This window comes from Monomorium pharaonis, chromosome 3, assembly GCF_013373865.1.
Source record: "Monomorium pharaonis isolate MP-MQ-018 chromosome 3, ASM1337386v2, whole genome shotgun sequence".
Classification (NCBI taxonomy): Eukaryota; Metazoa; Arthropoda; class Insecta; order Hymenoptera; family Formicidae; genus Monomorium; species Monomorium pharaonis.
This window is the reverse complement of record NC_050469.1, coordinates 2,984,259-3,010,777: the sequence shown is the minus strand read 5'-3', so window position 1 is coordinate 3,010,777 and position 26,519 is coordinate 2,984,259. Positions and strand designations below refer to the sequence as shown.

Genomic DNA, 26,519 nt, shown 5'->3' with positions numbered 1-26,519 from the left:
AAAAAGCATAGAAAAAAAGGAGGGCACTTTTTTATTAATCTCTCTGGGATCAAAAGCCTAATATTAGGCTTATAATTAGATTTACTGAAAATGCTATTTGTTTAGCTAATTACTTCTTTTATTATAATATATGCATTTTTTTCGAAATAAATTGGTATTACTTTGTATAATAACATTTTACTCATAAAGTGCGACATAATTGTGCTTTTATATATATTTTTAAATACATTTTCGAAGTTTTACGCAAAACATATAATTCTGATTAACATATCTCATAAACATATTTCAAACATTAAAGATATGATTATCAGCTGCTACCGATTGATAGCATCATGCACGTTATGGCTACTTTCTGTGCTCCTCTTACACTCCTGCGAGGAGTGAATCATTGTTGGGGATTGTACACATATTAAGATAGACTGCTTTTGAGGTAGGGGAGGGTGTTATCTGCAAAGAAAAAGAAAAAACGAATTAGTAGTATTAACTTCTCTCTTTAACCTAATATGTGTCAGAGAGAGAGAAAGAGAGAGAGAGAGAGAGAGAGAGAGAGAGAGAGAGAGAGAGAGAGAGAGAGAGAGAGAGAGAGAGAGAGAGAGAGAGAGAGAGAGAGAGAGAGAGAGAGAGAGGGGGGGGGGGAGGGGATAAGTACCTTACTAACTCATGCCTTCTTTTTTTTTTTGTAGAGAACACCCAGAGTTTTAGTCCTTATAAGTAGTCTATCTTAATATGTCTATGAGTGTTACAACACAATTAAAATATGGAGAAAACTTAATGAATTGTTATAGCAAGATCTTAGTGCAATAATATTTTTTATGTGATTTTATATACATTTTTAGTTATTTAAATTGTATTACCTTTGATCTTAAAATAGATTATTAATCCTTAACGTTTACATTTCATGAAAATCTTATAACGTTCGCAGTGGGATCTAAACGACTTCAACCATTTAAATTTCTATAATAAAGATATTGATTGTTTTAACTTGAAATAATTACTAGATGATCTTTGAACATCCTTTTTTAAGATGCAATTGGTTTTTATTACATATGTAACTTGATGTCAAGTATAAAGAAAAAATTTGACAAGCGAAAAAATGACTTTTTACTAAAAAAATTCATAACTTTTACAATTTTTGACATTTTAAGCTAAAAATTTAATATTTTTAGATGTTATACTTTAAAGATAAAAATAGTTCAATTGTGCCTGTTTCGAATAAGGTATTATTTTGAGAATCAAAGTGATGAATTTTTGGGTAAAAGCACGAATGACTTTTACAAAGTATATTGATTTATTTATGAAAAAAAAAAAAAAAAAAATTTTTTTTATTGTTATCTGTATCTATTGTAGTACATATAAAAGTGTTTAAGATGGTTGATTTAATGTTATTTAATAAAGAAAGCTGTATACAAAGTTTTTTGAAACTGAACTTTCTTGGGGTTATTTAGATACAATAAGTTAATACAATAAGGTTAAGTAGACTTTAAATAGTAATATCGTAGTATTGCATTAATAATCAATATCAGTTTAATAATATTAATCCTAATAAATTTATTATTATTAATATATCTATTATTTATCTATTGCATATTTTATTATACTACATTATTTTTTTACTGTATTTTTTCGCAGGGAGAAAGATAATCTTATTGACATTATTTTGTCATGACAGATACTTGTTAGCATTAGTTTTATTGAATTAATTATCAATTTAATATTGTGATATTACTATTAGTTCAACTTAAGAATTGTATTTTACAAGATCAAAAGTAATATTGCGCAGTTTGAAGAACTAGAAAATGTATAAAAAATGTCATAAGAAATATTATTGAGCATTAAGCCTGTTATATCTGTTTGTTGATCTTCAAAGATTTGAATTATGTTAATAATAATATAATTAAATAGATTTTTTAATATTACAATATACAGGTCTTGCTAAAGCTTTTAATGATAAGCTACATTATCATCCCAAATTGATAGATATAATAAAACATCATACTGGAATTGACGATGCTACATCCCCTGTTTATAAAATAGCACAGATTCCTCAGAAAGCATCTTTAAAATTTGGTTTAAATACAAACATAAGCAAATCAAATATTTATCCGTACATTGTATTAGGAAACGTATATGTGTTTCCTGGTTCACCTATATTTCTTGAGAAATCTTTTCAAAGTTTGTACGAGGTAAGTGTTTTAATGAGAAACTATTTTCATTAATTTTGTAAATATTATTCATATAGCTCTGACATCTTTTTAAAGGTATTGGAAATATTTTAACTAAAAAGTAAAAGGATATGAATTTTAGGCAATTTGGGGACCTTAAGGGAATCCAGGAGTGCCTTTGAAATTTGATCGAGGTCGATAATGTAGTCATTCGTGCACATCATTAATGAGATTTCATATGTATTTCTTGTATAGATTTAGAAATCTTTTTCCAGAATTAAAGTACACATATTAAATATCAATCTATGAATTGGATTTTATAATGAAAACAAAAAAAAATTTTCTCATATTGCTCTACTTATCAACTTTTTACGTGTACATAACCTAAATTTTCGTTTTATCATTTTCCAATTGCGGAATGCGAATCTTTTTTTCTAGGATTCAAATCTTATTTCTAATTGCACGATATTATTCCTGAGAGTTTTTTCTAAGAGGCGACGTGATTATTTTATACATATAAACTATAGATTTTTCGTATAAAGCAAATATTGTCGTTAAGTGACTAATAAATAATAACTTTTTTTTATTTATCAAAACAAATCGTACGTCGCTCCCTTCATTTTTATGCGTACTTTAATCCTCTAAAAAGATTTTGCATTCTGTTACTCCAATTCGAAAATCCAAGTTCCCCCAAAAATGTCGGTAACTCTGTCACTCCCGGATCCTCTTAAAGTGAACGTGAATTTCCTATGTTTTTTCTCATACTAGAACATTACAGGCGCGCGTGCTATTTGACTTTTCACTTAAAAAATAATAATAATTGCAATTTGATCTTTTCTATCTTTCGTTTACATAAATCAAACGTCTTCGGCAATTTTGAATAAAAAATGTAAAGTTTAATTATACATATATATTCATACATACATACATACATACATACATACATACATACCTACCTAGATACATACAGACCAACATACATACCTACTTGCATACTTACTGCTACCTAGCTACCTAGCTACCTAGCTACCCAGCTACATATTTATCTAGTTACGCTCGCTCGTTGGCTCACTCCCTCTCTCCCTTTTTCACTCACTCTTCACTCACTCACTCACTCTTCACTCATTCTTTACTCACTCACTGCCAACCAGCCAGCCAGTCGCTCACTCGCTCACTCCTGACTCACTCCTTGCTCACTCCTTGCTCACTCCTGGCTCACTCCCGGCTCACTCCTCGCTCACTCCCGGCTCACTCCTCGCTCACTCCCCGCTCACTCCTCGCTCACTCCCGGCTCACTCCCGGCTCACTCCCGGCTCACTCCTCGCTCACTCCTCGCTCACTCCCGGCTAACTCCCCGCTTACTCCCGGCTCACTCCTCGCTCACTCCTGGCTCACTCCTGGCTCACTCTTGGCTTACTCCTGACTCACTCGTTCACTCCTGGCTCACTCTTCACTCACTCTTCACTCATTCTTTACTCAATCACTTACTCACTCACTGTCAACCAGCCAGCCAGTCGCTCACTCGCTCACTTCTGGCTCACTCCCGGCTCACTCCCGGCTCACTCCCGGCTCACTCCCGGCTCACTCCCGGCTCACTCCCGGCTCACTTCCGGCTCACTCCCGGCTCACTCCCGGCTCACTCCCGGCTCACTCCTGGCTTACTCCTGGCTCACTCCCGGCTTACTCCTCGCTTATTCCTCGCTCACTCTTAGCTCACTCCTGGCTCACTCCTCGCTCACTTCTCGCTCACTCACTCGCTCACTCCTCGCTCACTCCTCGTTCACTCCTGGCTCACTCTTCACTCACTCTTCACTCATTCTTTACTCAATCACTTACTCACTCACTGTCAACCAGCCAGCCAGTCGCTCACTCGCTCACTCCTGACTCACTCCTTGCTCACTCCTGGCTCACTCCCGACTCATTCCCGGCTTACTCCTTGCTCACTACTCGCTCACTTCTCGCTCACTCCTCGCTCACTCCTCGCTCACTCCCGGCTCACTCCTCGCTCACTCCCCGCTCACTCTCGGCTCACTCCTCGCTCACTCCTGGCTCACTCCTGGCTTACTTTTGACTCACTTCTGGCTCACTCCCGGCTCACTCCCGGCTCACTCCCGGCTCACTCCCGACTCACTCCTGGCTTACTCCTGGCTCACTCCCGGCTCACTCCTCGCTCACTCCTCGCTCACTCTTAGCTCACTCCTCGCTCACTTCTTGCTCACTCACTCGCTCACTCCTCGCTCCCTCTTCGCTCAGTCACTCGCTCATTTCTTGTTCATCTACTCGCTCACTCTTTGCTCACTCCTCGCTTACTCACTCGCTCACTCCTCGCTCACTTCTCGCTCCCTCCTCGCTCCCTCCTCGTTCAGTCACTCGCTCCCTCCTCGTTCAGTCACTCGCTCCCTCCTCGCTCCATCCTTGCTCACTCCTCGCTCACTCCTCTCTCACTTCTCACTCACTCCTCCCTCACTCACTCCTCCCTCACTCACTCGCTCACTCCTCGCTCCCTCCTCGCTCACTCACTCGCTCACTCCGTGCTCCCTCCTCGCTTCGCGCGCGCTACTTAACTCTTTATTTTTTACTTTTTAAAAATAAATTACAACAATAAATGTATAAATAATATTTATACAAATTTGACAGCTGTCAAAATTGCAATGACAGCTACTTTTGCAACACGAAGTATGCGCAGCGAGAGAACCAATCGGCATCGCGGAAAAGCGAAACAATAAACTTCGAGAAATGCGAGCAATCGACTTTACATGCCTTTTTTTAGATAGGATAGGAATAGGATTTTTTCCTATAGAATTAAAAAATCTACTTAAAATTACGCCAAATAAATATATATAAATATATATGTGTGTGTGTGTGTGTGTGTGTGTGTGTGTGTGTGTGTGTGTGTGTGTGTGTGTGTGTGTGTGTGTGTAGTCTGATTATAATTTGTTTAATAAGAATTGTTTCAGTATTTTAATACAATATTAAGAACTGATGAGCTAGATTGTTGTGTTATTATAAATAAATTAATTAAAAAACAAAGACATACATTTTGATATAAGGTATTGGACTATAAATTGGCTACATATAGAATAAACCGCTGATTGCAGTGGAAGAGAAAGCAAACTGTATAAAATGAGAAACAAATAAGTTGATGTCACTCTTATCTTTTTCTAATAAAGAGATAAAACATCTGATTGTTTACTTTACTCTAATCTCGAAAACAGACGGAATATGATGTCAACATTTTATTTACATGTCGATAGTTGACTATCTTTAGTGAATAGCATTAACAATTAGATGGAAACGTATAAATAAAAATATTACGCATTATAGAGATTGATACTTTCCGCTCGCATATGAAGATCTTATTTTTATAAGAGGTCCAAGAATAAAACCGTTATATATATATCTGTCATTCGTCGCATTCCGTTGCATTAAATTTTGAACAGAGCGGTGGACGTAGAATGATCCATATATACATATTAAAAAAAGGATGTGTTTCTACAACTTTGTAATGTTACAGTTTAATAGAGTGAATTTACCCACATCTAAAATACATTTTGAGTTTGTTTTCAATTATATAACTCTATTAAAAAAGAAGAATTTAATTTATAATAAAGAAGTAACAAGAGATTTAAGAATGATAAAATCATATACAATATTTGGCAGCAGGTTATAGAGATGAGAAAAGAAAAATAAGAACGATAGGAATAAAGGTGGCGAAGGAAATGTCGGAACGGTAATAAGGAGATACAGTTGTTAAGAGGGGGAAATTAGATTGAGGATAAGGAGATACACTTGTGAAAGCAGCTCTGTATGTTACATTAGACATACGAAATAGTAAAGAACTTTCTTTCTAAAGTCTATTCCAAATTAGAGATGGTTTCATTAATAGGATCTTCGTTGTTTTTATAAAAAATTTAATATTCTTCATTATTCGAAGTATGAAATCTAACGGATGATTATTATGTGTAATAAAATGTTAAAACACGTCAATAAAATTCTTCTGATAGAAATAAAAATATGAGAGATAAAATAATTTTGCCAACTAATCCGAATATAATATTCTTTTTTGGCATAATGAATTGTGGGAATTAAAAATTGAGGTTTCTGGAACAGATTAAAAATTACTTTTTGTCATTGATAATTTCTTAAAACTTGGTTCAGAACATTTTGCATTGTGTCTAAGAAATTTAATTTTCTAATAGCCTTAATAATTTTTAAAACATTGAAGAAATTTATAACGGGATTATGTAAGTAGACTATCACATTGCGATGTCATACAAAATTAGTTGCACGGATTGTGATATCATATGTTAGATAGATGAAAAAATAACACAAGATAAGCGTTTACGAACATTTTTCAGACATAAAGAAAAATGGATCAGTTTTAATTATTTCTATCACCCTACACTGAGAGAAAAATGCTTGAAAATTTATTTGGAAGACGTAAAGTTTATTTGAACGAAATAAATCTCTTATTTGGATAGGGCGAAATAAATTTTTATTCATAACAAATAAACTATTTATAAGATAAGTAAAGTATGTTTCACAGAAATATATATTTCATCGTTGCAAGTAAAATTTTTTGTGTCAAATAAATATCGCAGCAAAATCGTAAGTAAAATTTTTCTCTCAGTGTAGTAAACAATTTGTCATCAAATTGTCATATTGGCAACAAATTAGCTCAAAACTTAATACCAAATTATAACATCTGTGTCCGCGGTCAGTTTGTGTTTTACTGGCAAAGTTTGCATCATAATTTGACAGTAAATTGTGGTCAAAAAGCGAGCAAGGTCTGTGCAATTTAGTTGACGCCAAATTGCTTTTTGACAATAATTTGATGCCAAACCGAGTTACGCAGGCCTTGCTCGCTTTTTAATGACAATTTAGCGACTATTTACTGGCAAGGTTAGATTTGTAAAGCACATTTTGTTATATTTCTGCTAATAATTTGTTGACAGCATCTTGTATAACAGAAATTTGTGTCTAATTTGTGCCATTTTGTTTAAAAACTTCTAGCAAGAAGATTTGGATATTATTTGCTTTAACAAGTTTGACTATCTGGGTATTATATTTCAAAAAAATCATGAGTTCGATTATAGCGATTATATTGAAATCTTAGATGAATCATCTGCAATAAAAAGATCTATCTCAGAAATGATTTACATTAAGAAACAACATATTAAGAAATAACTAAGTTTAAATAAGTGATACAGATCTACTTTTAGAAACATACATTTTCTAATTTCCTAATAATTATACATGTTGTATATCTTCTTATTTCCCATCCTCCTTATCTAATTTTTTTTCGCCATTAATTATTTTCGTCGTATACATACAATTGAGACCAAACTCAAAATTTGTACTAGATATAGTAGATGAATCTATTCTATTGGATTGTAATATTATAAATTTTAAGGAAATTCTTAATACAACATGACTTTGAATTTTCCTTGAGACTTATATTCGTTTTTTATATGTGAGCGAGGAGCATCAATCTTTATAATGCATATATATAATATTTTTACTTATTTATTTTTTCTGTCTAATTATTAAAATTATTCATTAAAGATAACTAAATTGTGAGTCAAAACATGACTTATATTTTTGAATTGATAATTCTATTTATAATAGCATGACGATCTAATGTCGTTAATCTTCTACATATTGTATTAATTTTTAAATTTGCTAAGCCTATAACTTGTAATTTTTTAATGTTAATTTTTCTGAATTCTTATATATGAAATATAAAAGATGAAATCTTTTTAAAAGCATTTGTAACAGCGTGGGTAAGCTGCACTATTGTACTTTATTTTAGGAATTACTTTCTACAAACAAGAGATTTATAAAGGAAGAGGTGTTTATTAATGCTAGAGAAGATTTATTTGCAAATGCTTTATCAACTGTAGTAAAAGAATTTCCCCATGTTTGTTTTGGTTCTTATCCAGTGAGCGATTGCAGGTAATGCAGAGTTAAAATAATGAATATAGATAATTAAATACACATATACATTTAATTAAGTTCTATTTTTATATATTTTAAAAATACTGAATAACATTAAATTTTTTGTAGACTTTATATATTTTATTAATACTTTTATTAAACAATTTTTTAAGAATTAATAATGAATAAATGTAAAATATATTTGTAGGTATTTTAAATCATTTATAACTATAGAAAGTGATAACGACAATGATACAAAAAGAGCAAAACAAAGATTCTATGAACTAAATCCTGCAAATATCTTTGTAAATTTTGACCGGACCCCATATGTAAACTGTGTTGCCAAGTATAATAATTTTCTACAAAATTGTTCACATCGATCGGTTTATGAGCAATCTCTTGAAAAACTTAAGTAAAGAAGATAATATAATTTGCATTTTAATATTTTAATATAAACATAAACATAAACATTATAATATTAATTTTTTATAATTCTTATTTAGACAACTTTATCAGAATCCCGAATTTGTATCAATATGTATTGATGGTACTATTGAATCGAGCATTGTTATTCATCTCGCTTATATATGTAAAACTCAATTGAATTCTGATAACAAATTACAAGTGATTTACTTCAAGAAGAAAGGGATAGACATAGAAGACTTTATCAAGGAAATGGTTGATAAGTAATGAAAAAAATAACTTACTGCTTAAATAATAATCTAAGAAATATAATTTGATTTATTAATATACACTATCGCTCAATTTTCAGTACATTAAGATTTTCTTGCATGAAAAGTTTAATATAAAAAAAATATAAAAGTATACAAATTTTTTTCAAGAATATGCGAATTAAATTCATATTATAAAAAATATTTTTTCTGTTTTGTTTTTTCCATAAACTCTTTAGTTTTAAAGTTAAAAAACAAGAAGAGTTTTTATAGAAGAAATTTAATAGTATTGCAGGAAATCATTGCACTAAGTTTTTTAATATTTAATTTTTAATATTTTTGAGTAATAGTGTATATATAACTCAGTATTATGTAATGTTACGATATTTATAGAAAGTGGAAATTAAATTATATATATAATTATATATATATATATATATATTTTTTAGATATAATTTAATAGTGCATATCGTAGAAACTACTAATGATAATAAGATAAATAAAACCATTCAATTATACTTACGGCCAACATTACTAATAGGAAAGATCGAAGAGAATGGTGAAAATAAAACCAACTTTAATTATAACAATATGGATAATATACAAATTGATAATCTTTTGCGCAACTGGACGAAAAAGGATATGTGGGTTTTTGCTTCATCGTTATGTATACCATATAAATTGACTACTTAAAAACAAGTAAGAAAACGTAGTAACATCTTTAAAATTGTAATTACAATTGGTATGTAATCTAATATGATTCTATATACAGTATACATTTTTCTGTGCGTTATTGTAGAGCACGAATATTACTATGATGAAAAAAAAGTTAAATATTACAACAATAATGTAACAGGAGGGACAGAACACTTATGATATTTAATAGCATATAAGATACAGAAAAGTTGATTGTATTGTATAAATGTATATTGTATACTATTAAGGGGATGCTGGAATGCTCCTTAAACTTGATCGGAGTCGATAATGTAGAGTCATTGTACATTATTATCGAGATTTTATATGTATTTTATAGATTTGGAAATTATTTTCCCCGCAGAGTTAAAGTACATTAAAGTGTATTAATGTCAGTCTGTGAATTCGATTTTATACCGAGAATAAGAAAAGGTATTTTCATATTGTTCTACTCATCGATTTTTTACATGTATGTAAATTTTTGTAGTACAATTTTGTATCAATTAAGCATCAAATAATCTAATTTTCGAAACTTGACATTGTTTCTGTCTATCAGTCTATGAATTCGAATTTCATAAGTACAAACTGTAGATTTTTTATATTAAGTAAATATTGTTACGCTATGACAGCTCCCGACACCACTTTCGACTAAAAATTCTGTAGATTAACATTTTTTTTCGTTCTCGATATGAAGTCCAATTTATGAACTGATATTAATATGTGTATTTTAATTTTAGAAAAGGATTTTCAAATCTATAAAAGAAATGAAAAGATTTTGCGATACAAAGTTACTATCCTTTTGTCAGCAAAATAGACATCTTCAACACGCCCTTAGTGCTGTCACTGAGTTATATCATGATTCTGATTCCAAATTTTAGAAATCTGAAAAATATTTTTGCTCAGATATTTAATATTCCTAAAGTCGAACATGATGCACGCGCACGAATGCAACTTTGTATTGTCTATGCGCGGTTTTCAATATGTCCGCTCAACCATTTGAGCAGTGAAACTGGAATGTACATGGAAGAGAGGGATGGGAGGACTGTGGGATGAGACTGAGGTATTCTTCAAGAGTGGGGGCGAACTACAAGCTCGTATTACACATTTTTCAGCTGAAGAAAACCGACTGGTTGGAGAGAGAACATCCTCACCATCTTCTTTTATTTCTCCACTATCCTCATTCCATTCTTTTGAAATTTCATTCCGAGTTAAAGTATTCCCACTTTTATCCGTTGGAACTTTAAATTGAGAATGAGTTGCAATGTCGACGTGTCTTACTGACAGTGCTCCTGTGCTATATCGCAAGTTGTCCATCCAGACTTTTATTAAAACCTAGACCTTTATCAAATCTATTCTATAAGTGTATATTTCTTAACATTCGAGTCTTTATGTACAGTAAAAGTAAAAAGATCAATAATTTTTAGCGGAACATAATCAATAAGACACGCGTTGTTCACGCATATGTATGGATATTATTGTACACATTGAAAAAGATGAGGAAAGAGAGACCGGTACTAGAGATGGAAACGAAACGAAACGAAACGAACGTATATTTCCAGAACAAATATTTACGCGAAAGAGGTATAAAAAGAGCGAAAATGTGTTTTCTGTTTGATTTGCGACTGTATTTTTCTTTCCGGTCCAACGGTCTTCTCCTCTTCCTCTCTCACCCTTGCTGCCATCACTCAGGCAACTACCCAACCACTCACTCTCAACTAGTTCTCCCCTCTTTTGTGCGCTTCCTCTCGTAGATTCCCGCGCCCGCGCGTCTCATGAGCGAACAGAAGACTGAAAGAGAGAAACAATTCTGCGGGCATAGGTTACGCACGCACGCACGCACGCACGCATAGAATTTATGTCTTTCAAGTCTTAAGTGAGTTTTAAATGAGACGTTTGGAATCAACGCTTTTTACCTATTAGAAAATTATGTCCTTATTTTTATTTTTTGTTATTATTTGTCTGCTATTATTATCATTCTTATCTCAACTTTCGCTTTAACCAACTTTAATTTTCCATGTATATCTTATTCAGATAAAAATATATTAGCATTTTTGATCGGTCTTGAGTTAATTGCTTTGGGAGTGATTAATGACGTCATAAGACCAATCATAGCCATTCTTCTAAAGAATGGAATAACTGTGATTGGCCAGTTCTAGAAGAAAAAGAACCCGAGATGGGTTAACCCAGCCCGGTTTTGCCCGGTCAAAAACGCCGTATGTTTTTCTTGCTTTCCCATATTGTACAGATTTCTAAGATGTTTTAAAAACGTTAAGGATGTTTATATATCTTAGGACATTACTTGGATAAACTGTGTGAGTTTGCTTTTATGAGCAAGATCTAAGCTCAGATTTTACTGCAATTTTCTTTATACTTTGTGCGGTACACATATTATACGATATTCACTGTTCCACATTAACTTCTTATCTAGACCTAGCAAAAATACGTCTAGTCCAATAATTATTTCTTAATATCTCGATAATGTGCAAATATCGCTATTTTTGATATTTGACTATTTACAATACTTTAGAATTTATCCCATATGTGAATATTTTTCTTGAAATGTCAAACGGTGCTGATCCCAGTAAAGAATATGCTTTACACGCGATATGGAGAATGTGGATATACCTGCTTGAAAAGTTTAGATTTCATAAATTCCGTGATATGCCACATATTGGCTATCTATCAAAAGTTTATCTGGTTGTATGTTTCGCGCTGTATATATATCGTGATGAAAAATATAGGACATTCAACTGCATACAATGACAAATTGCTGGACAGGAAGAAATTATGAGGTTTTTCTTAGATGTATAGTATATCATTCGCAAAGATCACACTATACATAAAACCAATTATATGGACAGCAACTAAAATAGCTAATTGAATAGATGACATCAAGTTACAGCTTAATTATAATTATGTTAATAATTGATCTTCCGAAAAATTCATAGGCAGACAAAATAATTAGTTTTTTGTTTTTAGATAAGTTCTGAATTTAACGTCACATCTAATTATAATTAATAGAGAGTTACCTAATTTACAAAACAATTAAAAAATCGATAACATTATTGCTGTTTTGAAACTAAAATAAAAAATATTTTATGAAATATGAAATATACACTTATACCTTAATCGGCTTATCAGAACAATAGTTCTAAATTCTGTTGTCTAAATTCTATTTTATTACATTTATTTTATTCGTATCGATTATACATTTATTTTACATAAAACAGTATTATTAGTATTGAAATAATAAAATGTATTATTCTTCAAAACCCCATTGACATAGGTCGATGCAAAATTCTCTTAGATAATGATAATATATCCCGCGATTAAAAATTGATGAATAAAAAAACAGTTAATATGATTGTATCAAAGAATTATGAAGCATTAGTTGATAAATGTCATTTCAAACGATTATTATTTGCAATAGTTAAAAACACTACATATAGAAATAAAATTTGTGCGGACGTAACATTTTTGTTGACACGATTAGTAAAGAGTGATTGAGTAAGGGTTGTAGCGGTCCGAACGTTTAGTTAAGTCGAAAGGTTGGCAAGCTGTCGCGTGCCATGCTGTTATCGATTTCTTCTTGTCGTTCTCATTTCCTCTTTCTATCTATCTTTCTTCCAACCTTCCTTCTTTTTTCACTTTAACACACGTTATTGCTGCACGTCTCTGCGTAATCCAATCATTTTCTTTGCACGCGATTCTCGGCTGTAATTTCACTGATCAATTATTAATCGTTCTTTTTAATGCTATTATTGTTGGAATATGTAAAAAGCATTGTTTTTAAAATTTTTATAGGGACATCTATATTTTTTAAAATATAATATTTTTATGCATATATATATAAATATGTATGCAAATATGTAATAAAAATTGAAAAAAAATTTTATAAAGTTTATTATTATCTCCAACTTTTAACTTAATATTTTTTATAATTAGAGGAGAAAGGCGGTTATGGACTAGATGTGGGATTATGGAATTCACAATATTTCATATATTTTATGTAGAATTTGGGGGATAACCATCTAAATTACTTTTTTACGTACTGTTTATAACATGGTCGTTATAACCTGGTCATTAATGTTTATTGTTATTATAAAAGCTGCATTTCAATATTGCAACTGGTTAAAAGTTTTATAAGTGTGTTTTTTATGTCATTTTGAAAAATATGTCGTGATATTAATATTTTAACCGTAGTGTAACTTGAGCTTGACTTTTAAATGACGTAATTTTGTCGACAGGGTTATGGACCACTTGCTAGTGTCGCGAATCTTGAGTTTCATAATTTGATGAGTTCCGTAATTTGGTTATACTTTTACGATATTATTTAGCTAATATTGTTTGTTCTAATACTTTGATAGTACTTCTACAACGCGCAAAATCGCAAGAGTCAAAGATTTTATGTATATATATTTTTTATACTTTTGTGTGACATTGTGTACTGTGTACAAGATACTGATACTTTTGCAATAGTAATGTGCAAAATCCGTCATGCAAAAGCGTTAATTTTTTAAGAAATAAAACTAATTTTTAGAATATTTGTTAGTAATGTTCCGTATCCTCCTACAGATTCCATAATTGCGATCTTTTCTTCCTCTTCAGTAAATTGTGTTTGTTATGTATATCAGAAAAATTTCTGCTTAATTCTGATTGGTAAAACTTTTTGGGTAACAAATTTGTGCAGACAAGAATTATGTTACATAAATATTTACTGAATTATTTAAATAAAACAAAATGGTAGTTTATGACCTTTTTTTATCATCTAGTCTAAATATTAATAATTTCAATGTATTACATTCTTGGATTTTATAAAATGTATTGCATTGTATATTCTCGAAAAAATTATTTATTTTGCAAAACGTATTTACAATAAGAGATTGTTTTTTCTCCTAAAATTTATATCATTTATTATGAAATTTATCTTATGACAAAAATTGAATGTAAATTAAAAATAATTACAACCATAATATTCTGAGTAGATCAATAAATTACAAGAAATTTTAAAAGTGATCCAAGATGTTCAAATAATTATATACATTTTCCAAAAGGAGAGAAGTATTATAATTTATTAAATTGATTAAATCTAGAATTCTCTTTGGTCGGTCATTTTGAGAATTAATCTACTTTTAGCATTAGCTTATTTTTACTGTAACTTGCTTTGCTGTATATCATATTTGAAAATATAAAGTAGTTAGAATAATTATTACAAAATTATATTAAGAACTGCTATTAAGAACTATATGATTTACATTGAAAGTAAGACTATTCTTATGGCTATACAATGTTTCGTGTTAATGGCGTATTTTATCTTCATGTAGTATTGATCACAAAGTTGATATTTAATTTCAATTTAATTCTACTCATATATATTGTGGGAAGTATGAAAATATGAAAAGTGACTTTATTGTCCAAGAGCACAGGCTGTAAAGATTCCGGAACGTCCATTCGGAAATGGAAGAAAGACACGACACGTTAAAAAAAAAGCGAGAGGGAAAGACATCGAGGAGAACAAAAGATCCAGGTCAGGGGTGGTGGCTGTTGCAAACGGCGGCGGCAGCAGCGGTGAGGCGGCGAGGCGAGACGAAGCGAGACGAGCGAGGTACGACGGTGGCGACGATGGTCGCGTGCTGGTCGCGTGCCGGAGGCGGAGCCAAGCTCCACCGCTCCGCGTGCCACCCCCAACTCTACAACTTACGATCCTTTGCCCCGCCACTACACCCTCTGGTGCGCTCCCTCGTCGGTTATTGATTCCCCCGGGTAGCTACCCCCATGGGGTGCTAAAGTGGAATGAGTAGAACGTAGGACCGGTGACTAGAGATGAAGTGGCACACTCCGGGAAGGATACGGAAACAATGGAACATCTTGAAATTGCAACAACTAGTCGTTATGATTACTTTTTTGAGTACCTTTTTTTCTTTTTCTTCCTCCTTTTTATCTCCTCTCCTTTTATGATAAGAGATGCTAAAATGTCTTGCGTAAAGAAAAAAAAATAAATATAAATCTTAATTTTAAAATTTTATCCGTTTTTATTTTATACTGCATATTTCGAAAAAAAATGGTTTTTATCTACAAACGTGATTTTATAACAGCAAACACAAAATATGCATAAGATTCAAAGTTCACTGTAGAAGAAGTAGTTGAATAAATCTATTATTTATGATATAACATCATTGTGCATTTTTTAAATAACTTGAATGAATTTCTTCAATTTTTTTTAGACAACAGTCAATAAAAAATTATGGTACATGCTGCAAGTAATATAAGGAAATGAAGAAAAAAGGGATGACACATGTTAAATCTTTAAGTGACTATTTAAATGAAGGAGCACGATTCTAACATTTTAATATTTAAAGTGTTAATATTGTATTAAAAACGTCTACTTAAAAATTAATCTGGATATTTTTTACATAAAATATTTGATCTTAGTTAGTTTCTTTCATAGATTTTTGAATGAATAAAGAATGAATATCGAAAGAAAAAAATAAACGTTGAATAGAGAAGTTATTGGAAGAGATGAAAGAATAGCAATAAAGAAAAATATGCTTTAAGAGAATCGCACGTTGATGGGCAGATCGAGATAAAATAATGTTGCAAAAAGGGATAAACATTAATGAGATTCTTAACGCAATAGAAATTGTGGCGAGCGGTTAAGAAGAATACCATAGCAAACGAAAAAATAATAACGAACAGAAAGAAAAAAGGATAAAAGCAAAGAAACAAGGATAACAGATATGTAAAAAAATGAAAATAGACATAAAGATAGAAGACTATGAATAGGAAGAATAGATAAGATCGAGTAGATAAAGTAAGTAGACAGATAAGATAGTTATGAGAGGGAGCGAGCGAGGGAGGAAGGGAGGGAGTAGGAAGAGAGAGAGAGAGAGAGAGAGAGAGAGAGAGAGAGAGAGAGAGAGAGAGAGAGAGAGAGAGAGAGAGAGAGAGACAGGAGAAAAGAGGGTGAATTGATAAAGAATTTATTAAACCTGATTACAAAAAATGAATAGGTAGTGCAATAGATACACAAATGATAGAAGCTAGAATATTGATTATAGCTTTATTAATTCTAAGGCCGGTATTCATAGTCGGATCTTATATTTAAGATCATCTTAAGTACTGTCTTAAGATGCCATCAACCAATCACAGAGCCGTATTAGCATCTTAAGATATTGCTTGAGACGATCTTAAAACAAAATTTGATTATGAATACCGATCTAAATTAACTCTTAGAAGATGCATAAACTATTATAATTATATATATATATAACTTTCGTTTTTTTCAATTGTTCTATTGTTGTATGTGTCTTTTCAAAATAATTTAACAGATTATTCGTGAAACACTATCACTAAGCGCTCACTGATCCATTTTGTCCGCTGAACGCGTCCAATCTGTATGAAGCAAAGCGGTCAATTCCAATGATGAAGAGACTAACAAGTAACACTACCCAAGTGCCACTCACCGATTTTGATATGCTAGAATATGTTATTGTCTAGGTCAAAATAAGAGACGTATTTTTTTATACGTGCCTATACGGCCGTCGAAGTGGTGAAAACCCTCTTAAAGAAAAATCGGTTTTTATCTTTCTAAGCAAATATCGTCGAAACAGTAGCAAATATAAAAAAAATTTCAAACAAAATTTTCATGGTTTCTAATGTACTTTAAAACTGTGCAATCAAATTTTTCGAAATCCTCTCCCCTCTCAATTTTTGAAAATTAAATAATTTTGTTTACAGCAAAAGTTATAGTATATTTAACAACGAATTTAACCATATATGATAAAGTAGTTTTAAAGTATATTAGAAACCATAAAAATTTTGTTTGAAAATTTTTTTATATGTTCTACTGTTTTGACGATATTTGCTTAGAAAGATAAAAACCGATTTTTCTTCAAGAGGGTTTTGACCATTTCAATGGCTGTATGGGCACGTATAAAAAAATACGTGTCTCTTATTTTGACTTAGACTACAACATATTCTAAGCATATCAAAATCGGTGAGTGGTACTTGGATAGTTACCATGTTGGAATGTTACTTGTAACCCAGAGAGAAATAGTACATCGAATCGACATCGATTCGACATCGAAATCATCATTTCGATGTCGATTCGACGTCGAATTGATGTTGAATTCATTATCGTTTCCCGCTGGGAAGCTGAACTGTTCAGATTTTTGGTCGATCGAATATTTTTCATCAAATCTATCTCTTTGTTGGATTTAATTTGTAGCATGTATTTACTTATATTAAGTTAATAAAAAATCTTAATGATTAATAACGAAATATTCAATAAATCAATGAAAACGAAAACGGAAACCGTCATAACTTACATTACTGATACATTATTTTAATGATTAATGATAATACATTATAATAAAGAGAGAATAGCAGAATTGAGTAGTAATTAGTTAAAACGTTGAAAGTTTAATGATAAAGTTAAAAAATTAATAACTTTTGACTTAATTTATTATAAGTAGCAATCAGACATGATTGGTTCTAACTTACAGAATCGACAGATCAACGGTATTATTCAGCGGAAAATCTAGAATTATTTTCACTTCTTGATAAAATTATTATAAAATTATTAAATATTTTTATAATTTATTTAGAAGAACAGATAAAATTAGACATTATGCTTACCTAATAGATAATTATTTGTTTTTAATAAAAGTTGTTTCATATTTGTGTCTTAATTTTTTAATAATTAATTATTTATATGTTCATATTTTACCATATATTTTACTTGAGTACTTATATGCTTCATCATACATTGTATTGTATGTACCTAAATATATACTGCATCTAACTTTTCACGCATGCGTAGTCTCTTTTCTTGTGAAGGATAAAAGACAGGCTATCTCAACTCGGTACTATGTTTTTATTCAGAAGAAGCATACATGTATATAAGATCTATGGTTGCAACTCACCACGTGTGTAAAATCAGTTCTCTCAATAAAGTTATAGTATATACAAGAAAGGAATAAAGCAAGGCTTCTTTTCGTGCTAACCCGACCAACGACCATCTACTGGCTTCAATACAAATTCGTAAATTTTGAGCCTGTACTCAGCCTCTAATTGCGCGGACAGCAAACGGTTCTGGGAGGTTGTGAGTTACATTGGTAGGAAGAAAGTATCACAATTTGGAGCGATTCTAACATGAGCCAAAAAACGGCCTTATTGACCCCTTCTTTCACATCTCCAGAGATCGTCCAAATTGCGAAAGAGACTACAGAGAAACTGGCAACAAAAGAAAAATATTTGAATATATATAACAAAGTATAAATATTACTAAAAATAATTTTTTTATTTATTACAAAAATATTTTAATTTTTTTTAATTTGTCGAATTTTACCCTCACGAACCCTTCGCTTTTCTCTCTGAACTTGCTCTCGTTTCCACCACTTTATACACACTTGTAACGAAAAAATATTATGTGCAACTCGTGAGGAGGATTTGTTATTGTCTATTCCCATTTGCACTTTTAAGCAATAACCGATTTTCTGCACTTATTACACTATTACAATATACTATTTTGTTACATGTGTGTCGGAAGTGATTCTTTTCATGGTCCTCTACCGGCCGCAAAGTCTCTGATTGTGCAAGAATCGTTTCTGCACGATTATTCCCCCACGGTTAATTATTCTTTTACACTTTCCCCTTTATTTCTACGCTCGCGTTATACCACAGGCCCTCCTGGCGGGCTAATCTGACTAACTACAGAATTATATTTATTACTTATATTTATTAAACTTGTTTTAGATGCGTTTTGGTCAGAATACATCCACTAGTCTCATTTTTATATTTTTTTAAATCAATTATCTTTTTACATATTATTTAAATATTGTCTACACTGTCAAAAAATGCAGTCTGTAACTTGTCTAATTTATTTCAAAACAGCAAATCCAGTAAAAAATTTGACAAAATTCGTACTGATGTTTTCTTCCGTGCGATCACTTAAACTTGCAAATCTAGTGTCGCTTAATTTCTGCGATAACCGTGTAAGCGCGGTCACCCAAGCTATAGTTACATCTATTATAGCATTGCTTAATTTTGCAATCGAAAAAGTGGTCTATCCTTTTGTCAGCTACTTGCATGTCGGGCATTGCTTAACTTTATAGAAGATCATATATGAATTGACATTTTGTGATGATTCCACTGGTATATAACCTAACTGAAACGCGTACAGTGGTACAATACTTTTTAGAATATTTATTCCTTTATCATTTATTACATAGCCAAATAATTTTGATATGAAGATTTGAAAGATACACGAGTAGCAAAATATAATGATTTAAAAACATGAAATATATTCTTAGCACGGCCATGAACTTAACCCTGATTCTTTACTTGACCTACTCAACCAGGCAACCAACCTCATAAGGACAGTAGAGTGAAGCCAGTTTTCTGTCAAGGAACTCGGTCGTGTAAGAAAGAGCGGAAGAGGAGAAGCGAGAATGTAGTTGAGAGCGAGGGTGAGAACGAGGGTAAAGTTGAGGGTAACTATAGCCGATTCTTAACATGAACCATTCTATTGGAAAATCTTGATAGAACTAAAGTGCATCTATCCTCTGTGTATCATTAATATATTAGATTTCATTGTCGTACGTTATTGTTTTTCTTACACTGATGACATGCATATATGATAAAATAAAATTTGATAAATTGCAATTAAATAATTTCAAAATATTGATTTAAGGAGTTACATCACTCTGACTTCGCAAAATTTAAAACATTTTAAAGAATTTTTTTGACAAAATAAACATTTGTATAGAAAATCTCTTTTTAGGCATTTATTGTACATAGGCATATATTAAAGTATTTTTAAAAAATTATTTTTGTTTTTGAATATAAAATGGCGGCTTGACAGCGGCTGAATGGCAGGACTTTGAAAAAAAAGTTAAAACGGTGGGCAAAATTACTCCGCTCTGGTTACAACTAGAACACCGAACTAAAAAAATTTTTGTTTTGACATATCCTTAGCTAAAGAAAGACATAGTCGTTTTGAGAAATGTGCATTTGTGAGTAAATGGCTAAAATTAAGAAAAATTGACGAAAATTTTTTTTCGAAAAATTACGATTGTGAAGCAAAATTCCAACATATCGAGAAAAATTTAAAATTTGAAGTCGATCGGATAAAAAATGGATGAGCTAGAGTGCTCATCGATTTTAAAAATGTAGGTATTATAACTTTAAATGTAGCACTAAATATAGCTTTAAAATTAATTTTCCGATATCGAAGTCTAAATATTTGTACATGATTTTTAAGGGTGTAAAGAACATTTTTAAGCAAAAAAAAACAAATCGTTTTTTTTACCACTTAAAGTGGTGTAACCTCTTAAAAGTTATGAATATATAAGAAAACAAACTACATATATTCTTTAAATGTATATTGCTCTTTTCTTATTATTCATAAGAACTATATTTCTTAATAACATTAACAAAAAAAAAGAAATAATTGCAAAAGAAAAATTATATTTTCTCTCTCTCTTTGACTTCATATACTTTGTATTTTTTATTAGTTTCTTTTTATTCGTTTGGTTCCTCAAGTAAACCAAAAACAAGAAGTGTTAGTTAGTCGAATCCATAATTTATCGCACTTACGATTACTAAAGTGCAGATTATTGTACTAATCCTCTTTTATTTTGATTTGATTTGAAATTACTTTTGTTATTAAAAGAAAATTTACTTTTCTTCATTATTCATATTATGATTATGTAATACTGATATTTAATCATTCTTTATGAAGGTATATCTTGAGTGTATAATCCAATCATTTTCGTGACTTTTGTTTTTTCAAAATATGAATTGATAATTTAAGAAGATTTTGATATCTTTTCAAACCAATATAGGAGTCGATTTATGTTATCTTTGTAATAACAGAATTCATGTCTTAGAACCATAAAACAGAAAATTAGATAATGTTAAGCAATCAATAATTGTTAATTTATAAAGCAAAGAGCAGAAAAGAACAAAAAATTCGAAGAAATAATTATTCAAAGCATTAAAATTATTTCTGAACAGCAAAGTTAAGCGACTCATATTCTTATTGTTTAGATAGACATAGGAATACAAGAATAGATATAGGAATATGTTATTAAGAACACTCTTGAACAAGAAATACGATAATTTGATTTCACACTTTGATTTCACAAAATATAAAGTGATATGCACAAATATGATATATTAATATTTCTTTGTTATATTTTATATTTTTTCTGATACTATGAATCTCTGTGTAGTTATCAAGGAAACTGAGCGTGGGCTTTTGATAGCGACTGTACTCACGCTGGAAAATCCATTTCGTTTTAACTTTACGTTCAAATTGAATGTTTTGTAGTTGTGTGTCGACTTGGGAGAGACGTAGCTGCCGGAGTAGAGAAACGAAGGAGAGGTAGGTTGACGTGGTGGAAGTTGATAGAGGAGAGAAGATGGTAGTGGGGTGAAGAGAGCAGGAGGGATCGAGTCTGGTGCGGGGAGAGAGTGAGTGGGTGGTAGAAAGGGGTGTAGAGGTACCAAAGAGGGAAGGCAGGCAGCCGTATTCCGCTCTCCCCTTCTCAAAATCACATTCATCAGAGGCGGATGGCCGCACCGCTCCATTCCGCTCCTCTCCGGTTTACTCCACTCCACTCTGCGCAAGGGGTGGTACACAGTGCACGGTACCGAAGAAGGTGTAGCACCCATGAGAAAGTATGAGTGAGGGGGGTAAATCCATGTAGCGGAGGAAAGAGGGAGCGGGAGAGCGAGAGATGGTCGATGAGGGGTTGGGAAGACAGGGGGTATAAGGGGAGAGGCTAGGAGACGCGCGGATATTGATTCCCGCGGGATATGCGCGCGTTCAACGAGACTCGGAAGTCTAAAATGTACGTATGCTGTTTTTAAGAACATATGCATATTATGTGCCTTGTGAGTTTATAATGTATATGCACTGATTAAACTTTAAAAGATGGTAAAGCATCAATTTATTTTAAATAATAATCATGAATTATATGAAATACAATATGATTGTAAAAATTGTAATGTTGAAAAAATTGCAATCACAATGATTAAGCGATCAAAAGATATTTTTTAAACACGAATATAATGCTAATAATAAATTGCTAAGAAAAAAGTTGATAATATTGCTTCACATACTTGTACTTAATGAGTACAATTGTAGCTTAATATATAATATATAACATAATTTTCAAGTGTTTAATCGTTAATATTTAAATTTTAAATAAATAAATACAAGTTTTATAAAAATGCTTACAGTATGCTATTAATTTATTACTAATTCAATTTTCAATAGTCTATAAGATACCCTAATTTTAAGAATCACGGCAACTAATTTAACTTGTTTCGTCAGTGTGTCATAAACTAATACCTATTAATTATTAATAATCTTAATATAATATAACTTTATATAAATTAATACTTGGATGTTTAATTATGTTTTAAATGTGTTGCGTAAGGCTAGAAAAAATTAATGCACAACTTCAATAAAATCAGTCGCTACTCAGAAGCGTTTACAATCATTGGATTTGTTGAATTCACGTGAACGTGAGTGGACGAGTATCATAGCAAATAAAAAGAGGAAAGATGAAAGTGAAAGAGCAGTTTGCGATCAGTTTGTAAGAAAATGAGGAGAGGAATAAAGACGATTTTAAAGTTGTAATCTTCAGATGACGGTGTGGATAACGGATACGTGACATAGAAGAAACATTAAGGAAGCTCAAGCCGGAAAGTTAAAGAGAGAAAAGTCAGAAAGAAGAAAGAGATATCACATCTGATCCCATGGTCGCGTGAGTCCTCTTCCTCGTTTTCCCTCCGCTTCACTTGGCTGGTTGGCTGGTTGGTTGGACAGCTCGCTCGGGGCGAAAATCCAACGCGCGTAAACCAACACACTGCGCACCACTACAGACTCCATTCTACGGCATCCGCCGTTGCTTCCACTTGCCAGCCAGTCAGTTCGGGCTAACCACCTTCCTGCCTGCTAGCCTGTCTGTCTGTCTGCCTGCCTGCTTGCTTGTTACCTACCGCAGTTACTACTACTAATACTACTACTACTACTACTACTACTACTACTACTACTACTACTACTACTACTACTACTACTACTACTACTACTACTATTACTACTACTACTACTATCTTCCACTGTTGCTACGTGCATCACTACTACCAGCGTTGTTACTACTACATTAGTAAGTCAGCCACCGCTGCTGCTACTGTCGGCATTGCTGCGGCTACAACCTACGAACACGTTTTATGAATGAAACCCACGTGCAAACCACGTGACTACTAGCCGTCACTGACCCTACGTATATGACGCCAACGATTGAATTTATGATATAATCTCGTAACTCCTTGTTAGTTAGTAGATTATCAACTTAAATGCCATATTTCTACTAATAGTAAAGAATTCTTAAACGAGTTTCAAATACAACAATGATTAAGTATTATTTTTGTGTAACCAAATAAAATATAAAAATATATAATTAGCTTCTTATATTTTATATATTTTTTAAAATTGCTTTGATATATATCTTAAAAGACAATTAAGCGCATATTATAGGATAAATTATTTACATCATTATATACAAATGTATCGCGTACTTGTAATAAATAATAAAATAATAAAACGTAATAAATTGTAGTATAATAACGTTTCCTCTTAAAACATTTCTATCTGATAGAAATGATGTAATTGTAAAACGTGAAGCAGAGATTTCATTATAACTCGTAGCGAAATTTAATTTTTCAACATTATATTGTATTATTCTTTAATTTAATACAATATATTGCTAAGATAGCGATTATATTCAGAAAGCTCATGTTGAAAAAGGAATAAAATTTGTAATGTTCCATATTTTAGATACCGTAGAATGGCGTAGAACATATGAGTTTTTCTGTGATTTCTGCTGTTTTCAGGTCCGTCCTAGTTTCATTATCTCCTGTTGTTAAATGATCGATTCGCACGTAGTGAGGGTCGAAACTTCCGGTAGACGTAAAATTCATCTCTATCATCAATGTTAGGTAATCCTTAAATATGAGACAAGATTCTCTATTTAAAATTAATTTACATATATTTTTAAGTAAATTTTGCTTTAGTTAAAAAGTCATAAAATTACAGACTTTTTACACTCTTCTATTTTACAGTTTGTATCATTAAAATCGTAAATTAACGGTCAATAAATTAATGTAATAAATATATCTAATAGATAATTAGGGAGAAAGCTAACAGGAGGCAAAGCTGTTGATTTGTTCAGGATACGTCACATGTTTTTTTGCAGTATATTTGTTGATACGCTCAGAAAGAGACAGTAAACCTGCAAAGAATACAAAGGTGATATCCATGACTCTAAAGGTTTTCGTGAAGCGACGCGGGCCATACGCGTTCCTGTCAGAGTCGCGCACAGAGAAGGAGGGAAGTCGATCCGTTCTGCGAATCCCGCGTGGCGAACGGTCGCGAGAAAACGATCGACGAACGTCATGTACATTGAACGGTTAGAAGAGAGAGGAGGAGAGGGTGGAGGAGACAGAGGAGAGGAAAAAGGGGAGGAAGAATGAGAACGAAGTGGGAGGAAGAGAGAGGGAGAAGGAGGGGGGAGAGAGAGAGTGTGAGAGAGAGAGAGAGAGAGGGGGAAGGAAGAGGGAGAAAGATGGAAAGAGAAGCGGACACAGAACAGAGAGTAACATCGAGTTTCATGGTAGAAAGACCATTTCGCGTTGCAGCCGATGACACTGTCGCGGTAGCACGCGTAACGCGCGATATTGCAATGTCGTACGCGAGCTAATCGTAAACACCAACATCACGGGCAATTCGGTTTACAACGCATTCCTAATCTGAAGATTTGCGTTCGCGCCCGCGCTCACGCAGCCGGAGCAGCGAAAAATAGCGAGTTCCTCGAGCCCCCGCCACGAGCGTAACCGCCGTGTAGCCGCCACATACAGCCGCCGTTGCACGCTCGCGCGCGGTGGCGGTCGCCCTCTCTCGTTACAAACCGCACTATCTCGACGTCTTGCATGGCACCTGCTTGACCTGAACCAGTGACGATCATAGTCGCGTTGTCCACGTGCTACTTTGGCGGTCCATTTTCACCGTGGCGCGCGATCGACTGTGATCAAGAGTGAGATAGCAATTATCGTTCACGGTGTTTCCGATCGCTACGCAAGCCGATTTATGTCGCACTGTCATTTTTTCATAAATTTTTAAATAAAATTGTCAACGTTTAACCATTTCGATCGTAGGATCGCAGAACCGCAAAAATATTCGCTAATCCCATTACAGTCGGACATTAAATACCTCGATAATCGAAAAATACTTTGAGATTGAATTGTGAGTTCCCGCCTAGATCCAAGTTAGCGGAAGATCCGGAATCCGTGAGTTATACACCATCGCGTTAACGTTATACACCGTGTGTTACACGCGTTGCGATTGGAAAGTATGAACCCCAAAGCGTGCCGAATCGGTCAAGTGTAATACGACAAAACAATATCGTATCGCATTTTGTGCATGCAAGACGATGAGCGACGGTATAGTCGGTGCAATTGCGATTAGTTTGTTCGGTACTAGTTATTAAACTGTGTCTGTGCGTGATAGATTGCTTTTCATTTACAAGGGCTCGTTCTAGGCGGCGAGAAGAAGCATCGGATCAGTATGGATGCTGGTTATTCCGTTCTTAGTAGCGATCTCGAAGCCTGCAGAATGTTCGATCAGTATTCCTATAAGGTAAGTCGAATAATATTGATAATCATAAGTATAAAGCTAATCAAAGGACGTATAGTATGTTCTTGCATCAACTACATGTAGCTGTTATGTTTGCCACCTTAAAATTTGGTTAGTATTTCGTCAGAAATGGATTTGGTTTGATTTTTGAAAGGAAAAACGGTGAAAGAGTTTTGACAAAAAAAAATCAAAATTTGTCAGTAATCAATTGACTGTCAGATAGTCAAACTTACCGAAGCAAATAATATCCAAATCATTGCTAGAAAGTTTATAAGCAAAATAGCACCAAATTTGACACAAATTCTGTTATACAAGATGTTATTGACAATTAAGTTGTTAGCAGAAATATAA

The 26,519-nt window shown here is 32.6% G+C and overlaps 2 protein-coding genes across 9 annotated transcripts in view; one reads left to right on the top strand and one right to left on the bottom strand.

Annotated features, from left to right (window-relative positions):
- LOC105834458 (TOX high mobility group box family member 3) overlaps nt 1-26,519 on the top strand; it is a 114,693-nt gene that overhangs the window by 2,067 nt on the left and 86,107 nt on the right. Inside the window, exons 1-3 of one of the 7 annotated variants that reach the window (XM_036284498.1) lie at nt 24,371-24,475; nt 24,733-24,945; nt 26,074-26,171. In XM_036284498.1, the coding sequence (XP_036140391.1) occupies nt 24,469-24,475; nt 24,733-24,945; nt 26,074-26,171 (318 nt within the window). In that variant the 5' untranslated portion in view covers nt 24,371-24,468. Of the gene's footprint in view, nt 1-24,370; nt 24,476-24,732; nt 24,946-25,287; nt 26,009-26,061; nt 26,172-26,519 lie in introns of those variants that run through there. The other 6 variants (XM_036284501.1, XM_036284500.1, XM_036284499.1 and 3 more) reach the window with 6 other exon arrangements.
- Nucleotides 101-24,364, bottom strand: LOC114255342. Of its 2 annotated transcripts, none has more exons than XR_004962634.1 (2): nt 3,300-3,407; nt 101-447 (listed from the first exon to the last, which is right to left on the bottom strand). XR_004962634.1 is itself a non-coding variant. In XM_036284505.1 (2 exons), the coding sequence occupies exons 1-2, from the start codon at nt 22,349-22,351 to the stop codon at nt 364-366; spliced, it is 690 nt and encodes a 229-aa protein (XP_036140398.1). In that variant the 5' UTR covers nt 22,352-24,364; the 3' UTR covers nt 101-363. The 2 variants fall into 2 exon arrangements, 1 of the variants encoding a protein (XP_036140398.1); XM_036284505.1 differs by lacking the exon at nt 3,300-3,407 and adding an exon at nt 21,746-24,364.